At 34.6% G+C, this 16480-nt stretch overlaps 1 protein-coding gene across 2 annotated transcripts in view; it reads left to right on the forward strand.

Moving 5' to 3' along the window:
- Positions 1-16480, forward strand: part of ACTR3 (actin related protein 3) — a 55455-nt gene that overhangs the window by 17904 nt on the left and 21071 nt on the right. For both annotated transcript variants that reach the window (XM_059927631.1, XM_059927632.1), the window contains exons 2-6: positions 3675-3730; positions 5789-5913; positions 10742-10852; positions 14010-14105; positions 15558-15665. In XM_059927631.1, coding sequence (XP_059783614.1) covers positions 3675-3730; positions 5789-5913; positions 10742-10852; positions 14010-14105; positions 15558-15665 — 496 coding nt within the window. The remainder of the gene's footprint in view (positions 1-3674; positions 3731-5788; positions 5914-10741; positions 10853-14009; positions 14106-15557; positions 15666-16480) is intronic.

Genomic DNA, 16480 nt, shown 5'->3' on the forward strand with positions numbered 1-16480 from the left:
TCTGTGATATTTACTATTAGTCATTACTATTTCATTGTGATAGTCACAGCTGCTTTCAAGTCTTTATCTGATAATTCCAACATTGTGTCATTTCGTCTTCTGTTGAGTGTCTTTGCCTTAGAGAATGGGTTACATTTTCCTGATTCTTCATAGATGGAATAATTTTGGTTTGTATGAATATATCAAGCCTTGCATATCTGTTTTCTTGATGAATATACGCTGTGCTTCCAGTTTTGGGCCATTATGAATAATGCTTTTGTGAACAAATGTTTACTCTTCTTTGTGGGGACATATTTTCTTCGGTATATACCTAGAAGTAGAGTTGCTGGGTCATATGGTAAGTGAATGTTTAAGTGTTTTCCAAAGTGGCTGTTTTATTTACAAATGATTTTGATTTTTTTCTATCATTCCAACTAGGAATGTATGAAATTTACCTCAGTGTACTTTTTTTTTTTTAATTATTAGCACCTTTAATTATTATTTATTTATTTTGGCTGTGTTGGGTCTTCGTTTCTGTGCGAGGGTTTCCTCTAGTTGCAGCAAGCGGGGGCCACTCTTCATCGCGGTGCGCCAGCCCCTATCATGGCTTCTCTTGTTGTGGAGCACAGGCTCCAGACGCGCAGGCTCAGTAGTTGTGGCTCACGGGACCAGTTGCTCCGCGGCATGTGGGATCTTCCCAGACCAGGGCTCGAACCCATGTCCCCTGCATTAGCAGGCAGATTCTCAACCACTGCGCCACCAGGGAAGCCCCCTCAGTGTACTTTTAATTTGCCCTTTTTTTTCTTTTTTTATCCCACAGAGGTGAGCATCTTTTCATTTATAGCCATTTATATTTCTCTTTCTTTGAATGGTTATTGTCTTTTACCTTTCACTCTTCCTTTCTTCCCTCCTTATTTCCCTCCTTTGTTGACATCACCTTCTAGATATCCTTTATATATTAAGGTGATTAACTCTTTGTCTCTGAGTGCAGATAATTATTCTCTTTTGGTCATTTTTCTTTTGGCTACTTTTAGTATGTTTTTGTGAAGAAGTTTTAAATTTTCACATAATTTGAGTATCAGTCTTTTCTTAATGTCTGGATTTTGAATTATAGTTACTAAGACTCCCCTATTACAGGGTTATAAAGAAGTTATCCTGCATTACCTTTTAAAGTTAATGATTTATTTCCCTACCCTGTTTTAATATTTCATCCATTTAGATATATTTTGTTTTAACATGTACGATATGTACAGAATTTAATTATTTTCCCCAGTAGCTGTCAAGTTTGCGTAGCTTTTTAAGAAAATTGTTGTAAAATATACACAACATAAAACTGACAGTTTTAACCATTTTTAAGTGTACAGTTTAGTGGCATTAAGTACATTCACAACTATCACCTTCAGAACTTTTTCATCTTCCCAAACTGAAACTCTGTACCCATAAAACAGTAACAACCATACCCCACCTCCATCCCTGGCAGCTACCATCCTGCTTCTGTCTCTGTGAATTTGACTATTTCAGGTACCTCATGTAAGTGGAATCATATAGTATTTGACCTTTTGTGATTGGCTTATTTCACTTAGGATGATGTCCTCAAGGTTCATTCATGTTGTATGTAGCATGTGTCAGAATTTCCTTCCTTTTGAAGGCTAACTAATATTCCATTGTATGTATATACCACATTTGTTTATCCATTCATCTGTCAGTGGACCCTTGCATTGCTTCCACCTTTTGTCTATTATGCATAATGTTGCTGTGAACATTGGTGTACAAAAATCTGTTGAAGCCCCTGCTTTCATTTTTTTTTTTTTTTTTTTTTTTTTTTTTGGGTATATACCCAGAAACGGCTTTGCTGGCTTGTGTGGTAATTCTGTGATTAATTTTTTGAGGAATTGCCATATTGTTTTTTGTAGCAGCTGCACCATTTTACATTCCTATCAGCAGTGTACAAGGGTTCTGGTTTCTCCATATCCTCACTGATATTTTTGTTTGTTTGTTTTTGTTTTTGATGTTTTGGTAATAGCCATCCTAATGGATGTGAAGTGGTATCTCATTTTGGTTTTGATTTGAATTTTCTTAATTATTAATAATATTGAGCATCTTTTCATGTGCTTGTTGACCTTTTGTATATCTCCTTTGGAGAAATGTCTATTCAAGTCCTTTGCCTGTTTTAAAAACTGGGTTGTTTATTTTGTTGAGTTGTAGGAGTTCTTTATATATTCTGGATATTAACTCCTTATCAGATATATGATTTGTAACTGTTTTCTTCCATTTTGTGGGTTGCCTTTCACACTATTGATAGTGTCCTTTGGTACACAAAAGTTATTAATTTTGATGATGTTCAACTTATTTTTTATGGTGTTGTTGCCTCCTTGTCGTGTCATGTCCAAGAAATCTTTGCCAAATTTAATATCATAAAGCTTTGTCCCCTATATTTTCCTCAAAGAGTTTTATAGTTTTAGATCTTATATGTAGGTCTTTGATCCATTTTGAGTTAAATTTTGTACGTGGTATAAGATAAAAGTCCATGTTCATTAATTAACGGATATCCAGTTTTTCCAGCACCCTTTCTCAAAAAGACTATCCTTTCCCTGTTTGAATGGTTATGGCACCCTTGTCAAAAATTATTTGACTGTATATGGGAGGATTTATTTCTGGGCTCTGTTCTGTTCCATTAGTCTGTGTGTTTCTATGTCAGTGCCACACAGCTTTCATTACTGTAACTTTGTACTAAGTTTTGAAATCAGGAAGTGTGAGACCTCCAACTTTGTTCTTTTCCAAGATTGTTTTGGCTATTCATAGTCCCTTGAGATTCCATATGAATTTTAGGATAGATTTTCTCTTTCTCCCAAAAAACATTGTTGGGATTTTGATAGCAATTGCATGGATCTGTAGATCAATCTGAGTAAGTAACTTCCAAATGTGAACGTTTGTCCCATGTCTGACTCCTATACTAAATAATCCAGTTATCCAAATGGCAGATTTAAGAAAAATCCAAGCTGTTTAATCCCATGTTTAAAGCTTAAGGAGAGGAAAAGTTATCAAAGTGTCTACTAGCTGTCTGAAGGAAGAGTTTTTCTGAAGGTGCTACTGAACAATGAGGCCAAAAAAACTGAAACATCGGAGTTTGGAGCAGAGAAAGGTTTATTGCAGGGCCGTGCAAGGAGATGAGCAGCTTGTGTTTTACATGGTTTACCCCTACCCTTTACTTTTATACAGATATCACATAGTTGACCATTGTTCTGTACCTTGCTTTTGTTCAGTTAACAATACGTTTTGGAGATTGTTCCATATCTGTACATAAGGAGGTTCTTCAATCTATTTTTTAATAACTGCATAATATTCTATAGTATAAATGAAGCATATTTAACTAGTTTGATGGCTATTTATTTCCGGTCTTTTACTATTATAAGCAAGATTGTCGCAAAAGGCCCTGTTATATGTTATTTTGTACATGTATGAATATCCCTGTAGGATCAATTTCTAGAAGTGCAGTTCCTGGTTAAAAGCTATGGGTATTTATAATTTTGATATAATTTTGAAAGCAGAGATGTTTAAATGAACTGAAACGATGGAATTTTGTATACTATTTACCCAGAGTGGAATCTTACTTTATAACAAATGGAAATCAAGAATTAAATTCATAATTGCTGAGATATTTGTGAAATCCTTATGAAATTCTTTTTGTTTTTCAGGTATACAAAACTAGGATATGCTGGAAATACAGAACCACAGTTTATCATCCCTTCCTGTAAGTATTTCTTTTAAGTCACAAATAAGCTGATTTAATATCTTTTCTTAATAAAGTAAAATAAATAATCATTTTTGACACTCTGTAAGATTTAGTCCTTTAAAAACATGGTTTGCCAAGTTCTAAGCATGGCCTCATTTCTGTACCTCTGACCATTCATTTCAGATCTCTGTTTAGCTCTTCACTGACCAGATCTGCCAAGTATCTTTTTAAAGACAAAAATGAATGAGCTGATAATTAAACAGTTTTCTGCTTTGAGGGTATTGCTGTTAATAATGTGTGTGTGTTACTATTAAGTAATGCATTCCCCATCACACGCCTACAAAGGCTATCCTTTGGTTTGTGCATGTGATTGTTTGCAGGGCTCGTGCTTGTTGACATCCCTGACGAGAGCTCATGTTTCAAAATAAGGATGGCATCTCATCTTTAGAGATGCGGACTTCAGCTGTTTTCTGACATCTTTTTCTTTTTCTTTTCTTTTATTTTATTTATTTATCTTTGGCTGTGTTGGGTCTTCGTCTCTGTGCGAGGGCTTTCTCCAGTTGCGGCAAGCGGGGGCCACTCCTCATCGCAGTGCGAGGGCCTCTCACTGTCGCGGCCTCTCTTGTTGTGGAGCGCAGGCTCAGTAGTTGTGGCTCACGGGCCCAGTTGCTCCGCGGCATGGGGGATCCTCCCAGACCAGGGCTCGAACCCGTGTCCCCCGCACTGGCAGGCAGATTCCCAACCACTGCGCCACCAGGGAAGCCAATTTTGAACTTTTGAACCTTGGATTCTCATCACCATTGTATCCTTTCTCTATTTCACCTTTCTGCCAAAATTTGCAGTTTTAGTTTTCATTGTCTTATGAGAAGCTGTGGCATGTTAAAAATCCATTTGCGTATGAAAGAAGGTTTTTGATTTTGGGGGGTTTTTTTTCACCCAGCCAGTTTTAATGCTGCAGTTGTAGTTTTATAATGAGCAGATATAATCACTGCCACTGATAAGCACGGATATTTTATCTGGAAAACCTGTGGATATGGTTCAAAGTTATTTTCATAATCTTTGTTTTTTAGGAAGTTTATAGTGAGCCATCTGATGTCTGTGTACATTGTAAATAAATTGCTAGAGAAGCTTTCTAACATTTAGAAGTAGATTGGATTTAGAATTTCCTTCAGTATTTTCTACCCACCTTATTAAGGATATAAATTGTTATTAAATGAAAGTGTAACAGTTGGGTGCCATATCAGCTTAAGTGCATGCAGATTTTTTTTTTTTTTTTTAATTTTTGGCCGTGCCGTGCATCATGCAGGATCTTAGTTCCCTGATCAGGGATGGAACCCAGACCCCCTTCAGTGGAAGCATAGACTCTTAACCAATGGACCGCCAGTGAAGTCCCCAGGCAGATATTTTGAATGAAGAACTGTTTAACTTGAAGGATTCAGAAATTTATAACTTAATTAAGAAATATACAATTTTTAGGTCTAGAACTGTATGCTGGATTTCTGAAATTATATAAGGAGATTGTTGTGGGTTTTACCTAAATGATTTGCAATTTCCTTTTTGTATATGTGATTTAAGTTTAATAGGTCTTTATGCCAGTGTTATACCTAAATTACTAGTTCATAATAATGCAAATAGGATAGAAATATGAAGAAAACTTTAAAAAAAATTTCCCCATGCAATTTTCCTACTTTTATAACTGTTTTTCAGTTTTTTCTTTCTGGTTGTCCATCAAGCATAGGTTGACTTGGTGAAATTATAATTTTACTCAGATCAAAATAGATCTCACATAGTTTTTAAAAACATAACTGAAACATTCCCACAGCAGTACTTTGGTTTTTTTTGGGCTTTTTACACTTGAGGCCTTGTCTCTGGGTGGAAGTTGAGATTTCATTGTGTTAAATGAATTTTGTCTTTTTTTTTTTTTAAATGACCTTTTTGCTTTAATTTGACACTTTAAATATACTAGATCATGTTCTATTTAGTAACACTTTATTACGGAAGAAATACAAGTGAAAAATTCGTCTCACTTGAAAAAAATACAATTTTTGACATGTATAAATAACTTCTATTTTAAAGGTATTGCTATTAAGGAGTCAGCAAAAGTGGGTGATCAAGCTCAAAGGAGGGTGATGAAAGGTGTTGATGACCTAGACTTCTTCATTGGTGATGAAGCAATAGAAAAACCTACATATGCAACAAAGGTATATTTTTATGATTTGTATAAATACAAATAACATTTTCTTTCAAAAAATTAGTTTGTTCTATAATTGTGCCGCTTGGAATTTCAGTCAATTACAAGCCTAATACCCTCAACCTCTTCACAATAGAAATTCCTTCTTCTCTGTGGCTCCTCCCAGCCTTGCTTTGACTGTACTGGTTTTTTTCCCCAAGAGGAAGATTTTAGCCCCTTCAGGTGAGCAGTATTTACTGTTTCCACCTCAGAATCATCAATGTGATTGGCTTTCTCTTGCCTCCACATCGCCACACCTAGAGATATTTCCCTCCCGTCTTTATTCAGACCCACACTTTCTGCCCTTTTGAAGCCTATGTCATCTGGAAGTGCCACTCTCTTTTCTCCTTTTTATCTTTTTCCCTTTCTTATTTGTTCCCTACCATTCTTCCTCCTTCTCCCTTATTATTGAGGTATAATTTATATACAGTAAAATAGGTAAGGCTTAGTTACACAGTTTAAAAATTTTTGTGACTGTAATCCTAAAAGTTCAGGACATAGAACAAGTCTAGTAACCCAGATGCTTTCCTTGTGTCTGCTCCCACAGTCACTACCCCACCTGCACCAAAAGGGAAACACTATTCAAATTGACTTTACCTAGTTTGCACATTTCTTCCTTGGTCCCTCTTTTCTTCCGTTTTAGTAATTTATTCATTAACAAACAACTACCATGTATAAACAACTTTACTAAGTGCTGAGATTAAATAAGAAAAATGGCTTTCCTGACTTCAAGTCTATTATAATTGGTGGAAAGGAAGCCATTGAAGAAATAATTATAAGTGGCTTGTAGTTATATAGATATTTGGCTCTTGGAGCTTAGAAACAAAACAGAACTGGAGATAAATATTTAGAAGGTATTAGTTACCTTTGGAAGGGATAAGATTCCCAGGGGTAGGCCTAGGACAGAGCCTGATCAATGCATCATTTAGGTTTGGATGGAGGAGGAAAGCCTACAAAGGAGACTGAGAAGGCATAGTTAGAGAGACTGGGTAAACAGGAAGGAGCGATAAAGAGTGTGGAATGCTGCAATCAAGTTAAGCTAGAGCCTATAGGTTATTTGCTGTCTTTAGCTACAAGGATGTCATTTATAACCTTAATAAGAATAGTTTTAGAAGAGCAATGAGGCTGGATTAAAGTAGATTGGATTATGAATGACAAGGAAAAAATGACAGTAATATTCAGTGAGGTTTAGCTTTGGGAAGGAGAGATGAAGAGACAAGTTGTGGGCTTAAAATGGAAGAGATGCTTAAATGCTACTGTGAAAGAGTCATTAGAAAAAGAGATTAAAGTAACAGGAAAGATGGAGTATAATACAGGGCTCTTGACAAAGCTAAAGGGATGGAATCCAGATGATCTACTTGATATATGGAGGATCTCTTACATTATAAAAAATGAAAAAGAAAAAAGAGGTAAGTATGGAATCGGTTTTATAGATATGGGGAAGAAAAGTTGGATTCCTGACTGTTGGCTTCTGCTTTCCTTGTGAAATACATGGTGATGTTATCTCTGCTGCCCAGGAAATAGGGGGGAGAAAGTGAAATCTGAGTGATAGGGAGAATGTTTAAAATCATCACTGTGGATAACAGAGTAGGGAAACAAAGCCTTGCCAGGTAAATTTAGGTCCATTTGGCAATAGCAATTATGAATTCTTAGTTTTATCAACCAGCTCTGTGTGATTTGTGTGATCAGCATTCTGGGTATAGGCAAGTTTAGGGTAGGACTGTGCTGAGTTGGGTTTTGGTAGATGGAATGACAAAAGGAAGTATGAATAGTCAAAGTGATGGGGCCTAAAATCTAAACTGTGTGTGTGTTTGTGTGTGTTGTGAGGGGGATGATTTTTGGCGAGGGAAGAATTACAACAGCCAGTGGACTGCAAGTCTAATTGTGATCCAGAGAGATACAGTGAGGTGCTGGAGTATGCTAGAAGGATAAGAAGTTGTGATCAGAGAGGGGTGTACTTGCATTTCAGGGACTTAGAGATGATAGTGATGATCTAAACTGTGGCCAAAATGGAAAAGACACCTTTGAATGTCATGAAGTCAGTGAGCTGAGAGGCCAGAGTTCCTCTGCATTGATTCTGTTCTTTTAAACACATTTTCATGTCTTCCAAATGCAACAAACACACTCAAATGACAAAAATTCTTTCAATCCTACCTTCTTTCCTTAGCATTTTAGCTATTGTTTTATTTTCCTCTTTTAAAACCGAACTTCTTATTTAGTCTCATTATTTGGTAAGCTCTTTGTTAAATCCAATTATATGTAACAATTTTCATCCTTCTTGATTTGTCTTTCTTTCACAAGACTACTCTGCTGGTTCTCTTCCTAACGTGGACTATTCTTTTTATTTGTTACTTGTTTATTTTTTTCCCCTACTGTCACTGCTTCTTTCTCCTTTGCCTACTACTCAAAGGTCAGTATTTCCTAGGTACTGTCCTTGATTCTCTTTTATTTCTTTATTAGAGACTTTCTCTAGGTGATCTCATCCACACCTTCGTCAACAACCACAGCCTACATCTCTACTTCCAATTCCTTGACCCCATTTCCAAGTACCTACTGTCACCTACCTACTACCTGGCTCTTGAGGTTAATATACTCAAAACAAAATTTATTACATATACTCTACCCTTGCTTATTCCAAGATAAGACAAAACACAACTTTCGTGTCTTGATTAATAGATCCTTTCCATCCTGACTTCAGAGCTAGAAACCTAGTGATGATATCTTTGAGTTTTTCCTCGTAGTGACAGAAATCTTGAATCTGGCCTAGCGTTATTTACACCAAAACTGGGGCTCTTAGTCTTTCTTGCTTGGTTCTTTTAAGATTCATTTCAGCTTTCCCAATGCTGCTATAATAATCTTATTAAAAATTGAAGCTATTCTTGTTCATACCCTGCTTGAAAATTTCTACTGATATTCTGTTTCTTATAGAATAAAACCCAAATACAAGGCAAGTAATCGTTTTTGAGAACCTGGTCCCCTTCGTGTAGAACTGATCTATCTGTCTACACCCCTTTCCCTAAAGGCACACGTGTTTTTCATTGATCACTGTTGTGTTTGTATATTATTGCGGTGTTTGTATATATTTTTTTCTATTCTCTATTTACCCCACCCCCTGAAAACAAAATTAACAAGGTTGCTCCTTTAAGACCCAGCTTAGATACGACCTCCTCAGTCATAGAGGAATAGGAGCCTTCCCATTTTCCCTCTGAAGCCAAGTTGATCATCTTGTCCTAGGTACTTTATTTCCTTAAAAACTTACAATGTTATGTTTGTATCTATTTCTTTCACTGGACAGCTTCTTATGGCAGGATGTTCATGTCCTTAGCATTTGTGCCAATGGTTATAGTAGGTGCACAATAATAAATGAGGAATAAATGAATAAATAACACTTAGAACATTAAAATATGTCAGTTCCAGTAATGTTATAAAGTGAATGATGTAGTACATTTTTTACTTCCCTAAAGCAAAGTGGGGAGTAAAAGTTATTTTTTAAGTATAATGACTTAGAAAGTATCTAGAAGGCTATGGTGAAATGTGGATATTAGGAATTAATAGATAAGAGGTTTAATGATTGAGTAGATGACTGTAGGATATTTATTTCACTAATGCATTCAGCCTTAAGTACTGGGTGTGTATTTGTACTATGTGCATGGAACTATATTTTTTGTTTATTTTTCTTTTGTATATTTTTTGAAGTTTTATGCCTACGTTTTTACTTTGCTTAAGGAAGTCTTCATATATTCAGAATACTAATCTTTAGTTACATGTGTTGTGAAACTATTTTATTGCAGAGATTCACAAACTTTCTCAGTGGCCTTAGTGTCTCAGTAAAATTTTTTACAGTGTCACTTAGAAAGAAATTCCTAACAGTTGTTTGTTAAGTAGCAACTTAGTAGCCACTTGAAAAAAATAAGACACATATTTGAAAGGAAAATATTTTTATTGTTAAATAATCACAGTTACTAGTAGGATGCATGTGCCTGTCGGGCACTTCACAGTTTCTTACACCTGGAATCAGATTGCACATCACCATCCTCATTTCTTATTGTACATGGGTTTTTTGGGGGAGGTATTTAGTTTTCATCATAGCAACTGCTGGCAACCCAGCTTTTCTAAGAAGTGCTATTACTTGAAGGGAATCTAGTATGATCTGATGTTGAAACTGAACTACTTTAAAGTAGTAGGTATGCAGTGCCAAACTGATTCTGAGTATCACCAAGTTTCCCTGGAAAATGTAAAATATTTGCGGTGTCTTTGAGAATTTGCTGTAGTACCCTGGGGCTCAGTTTTGGAACCATGGTTCTATAACAAATACATATGACTTGTCTTATAAAATTTTGCTTGCTTGATTTATGGTTATTCTTGCTCTATACTTACCAACTGTGTTTTATATATTAGGCACACAACAAATACTTGTGAAAGAGCTAATAAAGATTAAGCAAATTGTCATAACCTGTAATTTTCACAGACTAAATTTTAATAGGTTACGTTTCCATTATTACAAAATTTTCAGCAATCTGTAAAGACCGGTGCAATGACCTGCCATCTAGATTGTACAGTTTTTAACATTTTGACATATTTGCATTGTGTTTTTTAATTGAAACATCTGAAAATATGTTGTAGAAATAATTTCTTTTATCTCTAAATAGTTAAGTATGCATCTTCTAATGATCTCTGTGTCATTAGCACACCTAAGAAATGCTATCCTCATCTAATACTCACTAGTGATCTGTTTTATATTTGATTTTTTTCTGATATTAGTAAAGATTTAATTCCTGTTTTATTTTTTGTTTTAATAGTGGCCAATCCGCCATGGTATAGTTGAAGATTGGGACTTGATGGAAAGGTTTATGGAGCAAGTGATCTTTAAATATTTAAGGGCGGAACCTGAAGACCATTATTTTCTTTTGGTAAGTACAAATTTTAATTTCTGTGAGGAAATTTTTGAAGAAATTTAATGAGAATGTTTTCATCACATCTGTACTCATAGGACATACGTTCTTGTTTATTAAATTGTCATGTATCTAAAGACTTTGTTATAAAGCTGTATCATCTTTAGTATCTTCAACAGTAAGTTTCAGGGGAAAAAGTTGGAAACATGGCACTTTATTTTTAAAAAAATGACTGGTCTGATTATTATTTCATTTGTAATTCTTGGTAACAAACTACAATATAATTTAATTTTTAAACTTTTTTCTTTCTTTTTTTACCAAAGCAATGCATGTTCATAATGTTAAAAAATCAAGTGCTATAATATCAGATTTAAATTAAAATTTTCCTTCCTCACCTCCCCCTACCCTTGAACCCTTGATTCCCCCTGGGCAGACACTTTAAACTTTTAAAGAGTTTTTCTTGATAGTTATATCATGTATTTCTTGTATTTTTGTTTGTTTATTTATTTATTTTAGTTTTTTTTGCTGCGTTGGGTCTTTGTTGCGGTGTGCGGGCTTCTCATTGTCGTGGCGTCTCTTGTTGCGGAGCACGGGCTCTAGGTGCGTGGGCTTCAGTAGTCGTGGCACATGGGCTCAGTAGTTGTGGCTTGTGGTCTCTAGAGCGCAGGCTCAGTAGTTGTGGTGCACGGGCTCAGTTGCTCCGCGGCATGTGGGATCTTCCCGGACCAGGGCTCGAACCCGTGTCCCCTGCATTGTCAGGTGGATTCTTAACCACTGTGCCACCAGGGAAGCCCGTATTTTTGGTTTTTTTAAATATTAGACAGTCTATTAACTTCCTGCTAGGTAAGATGAGTATTTCGTTCTTTTCCTTTTATCCCCTCCTTTACCCAAAATCCTTACCTTCTCCCTCTTTCTGTGACATTAATTTTGGGTTAAATTAATATTTTAATATTTTTAATATTTTATATTTTATTGTGATTGTGAATATTGTTTATGGTTGGACCATAAACATAAAGTTGAAAAGAACCTTGCAGTGAATGCCCAATATACCCACAACCTAGACTCAGCAATTAATTTTACTGTAATTGTTTTAGGACATCTATCTATTGGGTTATCCTTCTATCACTCCATCTTATTTTTTTAATCACTTCAAAATGAGTTGCAGATGGAGTCATTTCACCCCTAAATACTTTAGCATACATTATCATCAACTAGAGTTTGTTATTGTTTACATTTTTTCTTTTATATAAAACTTACATTCTGTAAAATCACACATCTTAACCCTACCATTTTATGGGTTTGACTGGGCATTGGCAGACTTTCTCTAAAGCTAGTTAGCAAATATTTTTGGCTTTGTGGACCATGTGGTCTCTTTCGCAGCTGCTTAATTAGCTCTGCTGTTGTTGTGGGAAGCAGCCATAGGCAATACTTAAATGAGTGGCTGTGGCTGTGTTCCAATAAAATTCTATTTACAGAAAGAAGTGGTGGACTAGATTTGGCCTGCAGGATGCATGATGTAGTTTGCCCATCCCCTGGGTTTGACAGATGCATACATCTGTGTAACCTAAACCCTTATCAAGATAACAGAGCATTACTGTTAACCTGGAAAGTTATCTCATGCCCTTTTCTAGTTAATCCCTGCCCCCATGCCCTGGAGGCAACCCTTGTTCAGATTTTTTCCAGTACATACATGTTTTGCTTATATTTGAGTTTCATGTAAATGGAATTGTACAAGATGTGCTCTTTGGTAAGACTTCACTCATCATAATCTTAAGATTTATCCATGTTGTTGCATATACACGTAATTTGTTGCTTTTTGTTGCTGGGTCGTACTCCATTGTATGCCTCCCTGTCCATTTTCCTGTTGATAATCACCTGGGCTGTTCCCAGTTTTTGACTACTGTGAATATTTTTTGTGTATCGTGAACATTCTTAAACAAGTCTTTTTGTGGGCATGTTTTTATTTTTCTTTTGTAAATACCTAGATATGGAATTGCTGTTTCACAGGATAGATGCATGATTAATTTTATAGGAAACTTTCAGAACTTTTTCCAAGGGATTGTACCTTTCTGCACACCCACCAACTATGTGTTAGTGATCTGGTTACCCTATGTATCCAGATCCAGCATTTGATGTGTCAGTCTTTTTAATTTTAGCCATTCTGGTTGGGTGGGTAAACTTTCTCATTTTGGTTTTAATTTGCATTTTTCTGATGACTGATGATGTTGAGTACTTTTTCATGTGCTTATTAGCTATTTGAATATTTTCCTTGTGAGGTCTTCTGATTATATTTTATCTTGTATAGAATTTCTGCTTTTCTTGGAGTTTATAATTTAACTGCCTTGGTTTTTTAGTTTTCTTAATTTTATATGTAACTCTTACTGAATTATCTTCAAACTCTTGAACATAGTCCAAAACCCTCTTAAGTTTAAACACATCAAGTAGTTTAGAAGTTAAAGGTTTTACATATGGAAAAAGTCTAATCCTCGTTAATTTTCTAAAAAAAATTTTATAGTGTCTTTTAAAATTAAAAAAAATGATTTTATTTGTAATGAATTTAAGTTTTATCTGTCTTTCCTTTTGCAGTTTATGTTCATTAAATTTAAGCAATCATTCCTTACCTCAAGGTCAAAAACATAATTCTTCTGTATTTCTTAAGTTTAAACTTTTGCCTTTCAAGTTTAAATATTTGAGATAACAAAAAGGATTGGATAGTCAAATCAGATTCATAAGAATGATGTCTTATGTAGTTTCAAGCTTTGGTAATATGAAATGATTTAGGTATTCCTGAGGCATAAGTGAAACATTAAGTCCAGGATTTTGAGGGCTGTTCCTTAGGTCCTTTCTTCCCTCACTGGGATGTGTTGTGGCCCAGACTTAACCCGCAGGTTTCTAAGTGATGTGATGTATGCAGTCACATAACTTAAACTGAAGAAACATCTTAAACTGTGTAAACATCTCCGTTTTATACTCTAGCAGTTATATAAACATACAGATCTGTTTGAGTTCTCTACTGTTTTTTTTTTTTGGTCTGTGTGTCTTTATTTTTGTACCTCTGAGTTTAATGACTTTTAAATACAGTGTTTGAAATACATTATTTCTCACGTAAAAGTTATCTATAAATTTATCAAAATAATTTGATATTGCGTACTTAAAATCTTATTCAATTTAATAGACTGAACCTCCACTGAATACTCCAGAAAACAGGGAATATACTGCTGAAATAATGTTTGAGTCCTTCAATGTTCCAGGCTTGTACATTGCTGTACAGGTAGGCAAGTTTATAAGTCAAAATAAGCTTGACTCTTAAATTTTAATCTGGTTTAATTCACTCTTAAAATATATGTATATTTTTCTTAACCTCAAAGCATATCATAGTTCTACTGAACTGATAATTTAGAAATTGTATTAGAGGAATGGAGCTATTTAGTCAGTAAAAGAGAAATGTTAAAGGAAGTAAGTTAATGTTTTTTGGATAAATCAAGACCTTTTATAGAACAGAAATAAGGGAACTGATAGTTATTGAGAATTTACTCTACGTCAAGAATTTTCTGTACCCATTCATTTACCCTTGTAACATTCACTGTGTCCTTTTTTTGTAGTCTGTTTTGAATGACTTACCACTACATATATTTGACCACTGCCTCCTTTGTGCCCCTCTGTATCCCGTATATCACAAATCCCCATAATATTTTATTGCATTTAATTTGTGTATGTATCTGTATGGAACAGCTTCTCTCCCATCCCTCAGGATCAGAGCTTACTTCTTACTTGTTTTTTAACGCTGTAGCAAATGTGATACCTGGCATATCACAAATGCTTAAAAAGTATATAAATTACTGTGTAGTTTTGTTAGCCCACGGTTATTATGGTGTGATCCTGTGTTAAAATAGGAGGATGGCCTAGTTACCTTTCTAGGTCCCTTTCAGCTATTATATTGCAAGTAGGTAAAATAAAGCCAGCTTAGTTCTGTTTTTAATTAATTAATTATTTATCTCGTTCGAGGCTTGGATTTGTATGAAATTTAGGTAATTTTTTTTAAATGAACTAGCTTCATTAATTTCTTAATTTGCAAACTTTTAATAGAAAAAATTATACTTTATTGCCTATGCCAAGATTTTTTGTAGAAGTACATTATTTCATCAACTTTGCTTTCCTCATTAGATCATAGTATTTGGAAGTGTGCAGTGGCCTTTTCTGGTTAAATAGCTTGTTACATATTCCTAAATGCATGTTGCACTTAGAAAATTTGGAGCTAATCTTATGAGTGATACTTAGTATAGCCATCTATGTACTGAATAACTCTGATGATTGGTGGTTGTGTGCTTCTCTCTACCTTACTTTGTGGTATGTTCCAGGCTAGGCCATATAAACATACTTTTAAGTCCTGTACTGTATTATCTCATGTTAGTCTTCCATATGTTAGTACCGTACTATCTCATGTTAGTCTTCCACATTTTTGGGGGGTATAGGAGGAAAACGGTCCTCACTAAAATATCGAAAATTTATAAACATGCCCCTAAAGACTAATGTAAGTAAGCCTGTAAGTTGTCTTAATAATATGTAGGCTGTGAACAATTTTATTGTATAATATAAATTAATTTTGTGTGTTCTCTTTCCAAAGATACTACATTTAAAATTGCATAAAGTACTCCAGTAAAAAATTTTTTCTAATAACTCTTTGTTTTTATTTTTTTGCCTGTCATATTTCTTTTTGTTCAAGGCTGTTCTTGCCTTAGCTGCATCGTGGACCTCCCGACAAGTAGGAGAACGGACATTGACCGGTACGGTAATAGACAGTGGAGATGGTGTCACTCATGTCATCCCTGTGGTAAGGATATTTTAAAATTACTGAACAAGATATCAGATAACACCTGGAAAAGTTAAATTATATGAATTAATGCCACCTTTTAAAAACTTTAAATATTACACTTAAAAATTTACTGTAATTTGACCATTGTTCAGCTATAGCTGTGTTTTGCTCAAATTATTATTAGAACTTTGTAAACAAATTCCAGATTTTTTTTTTTTGCTATAGGTTTTTACTACAGTTAAAAATAATTAGAAAATTATTAGAAATAGTTTCTAATTCATAATTAAGAAATGATGAATTAGAGTATCTGGAATGGAAATATGCCTTTCTTGTCTTAAACGTGGAACTCAGTTTTCCAGTTTGGATGCATCTGTTTGTGTGTTAGCCAGCTGATAGTTTTTCTTATCCTTAATTAACAGATTTCGTACTGGTCATACGTTATCTACTAAATAGGAGTTAGTCGAAAGTGCATGACCATTAATGACTTTTGGGGAATTACGTTTTTGAATTAAAAGGCTCAAGTTGTGATTGTGCTTTATGGTTTGGATTTAATCAAGCATGTTAAGAAAAATGCATCAGATTGGAGTATTTGTGAGAGATAGCATTTTTCTGCCAAAGCCTTTCTGCTTCCAATTTTTAATGACAAATTAGATTTTTTATTGTGTCTAATAGATTCAAAATGACTACTTAAATTCATACTAATTATTATTGGGTGCGTATATGTAGAAAGGTTTATCTTTTAAAGTAATTTTTATGTTATATTGAATAACATGTAAGTAATGAAATTATTTAGAACTTTTATTTTTTCATTATTCTTATTCCTCTTTTTAATG

Source organism: Balaenoptera ricei, chromosome 7 (genome assembly GCF_028023285.1).
Source record: "Balaenoptera ricei isolate mBalRic1 chromosome 7, mBalRic1.hap2, whole genome shotgun sequence".
NCBI classification, from domain to species: Eukaryota; Metazoa; Chordata; class Mammalia; order Artiodactyla; family Balaenopteridae; genus Balaenoptera; species Balaenoptera ricei.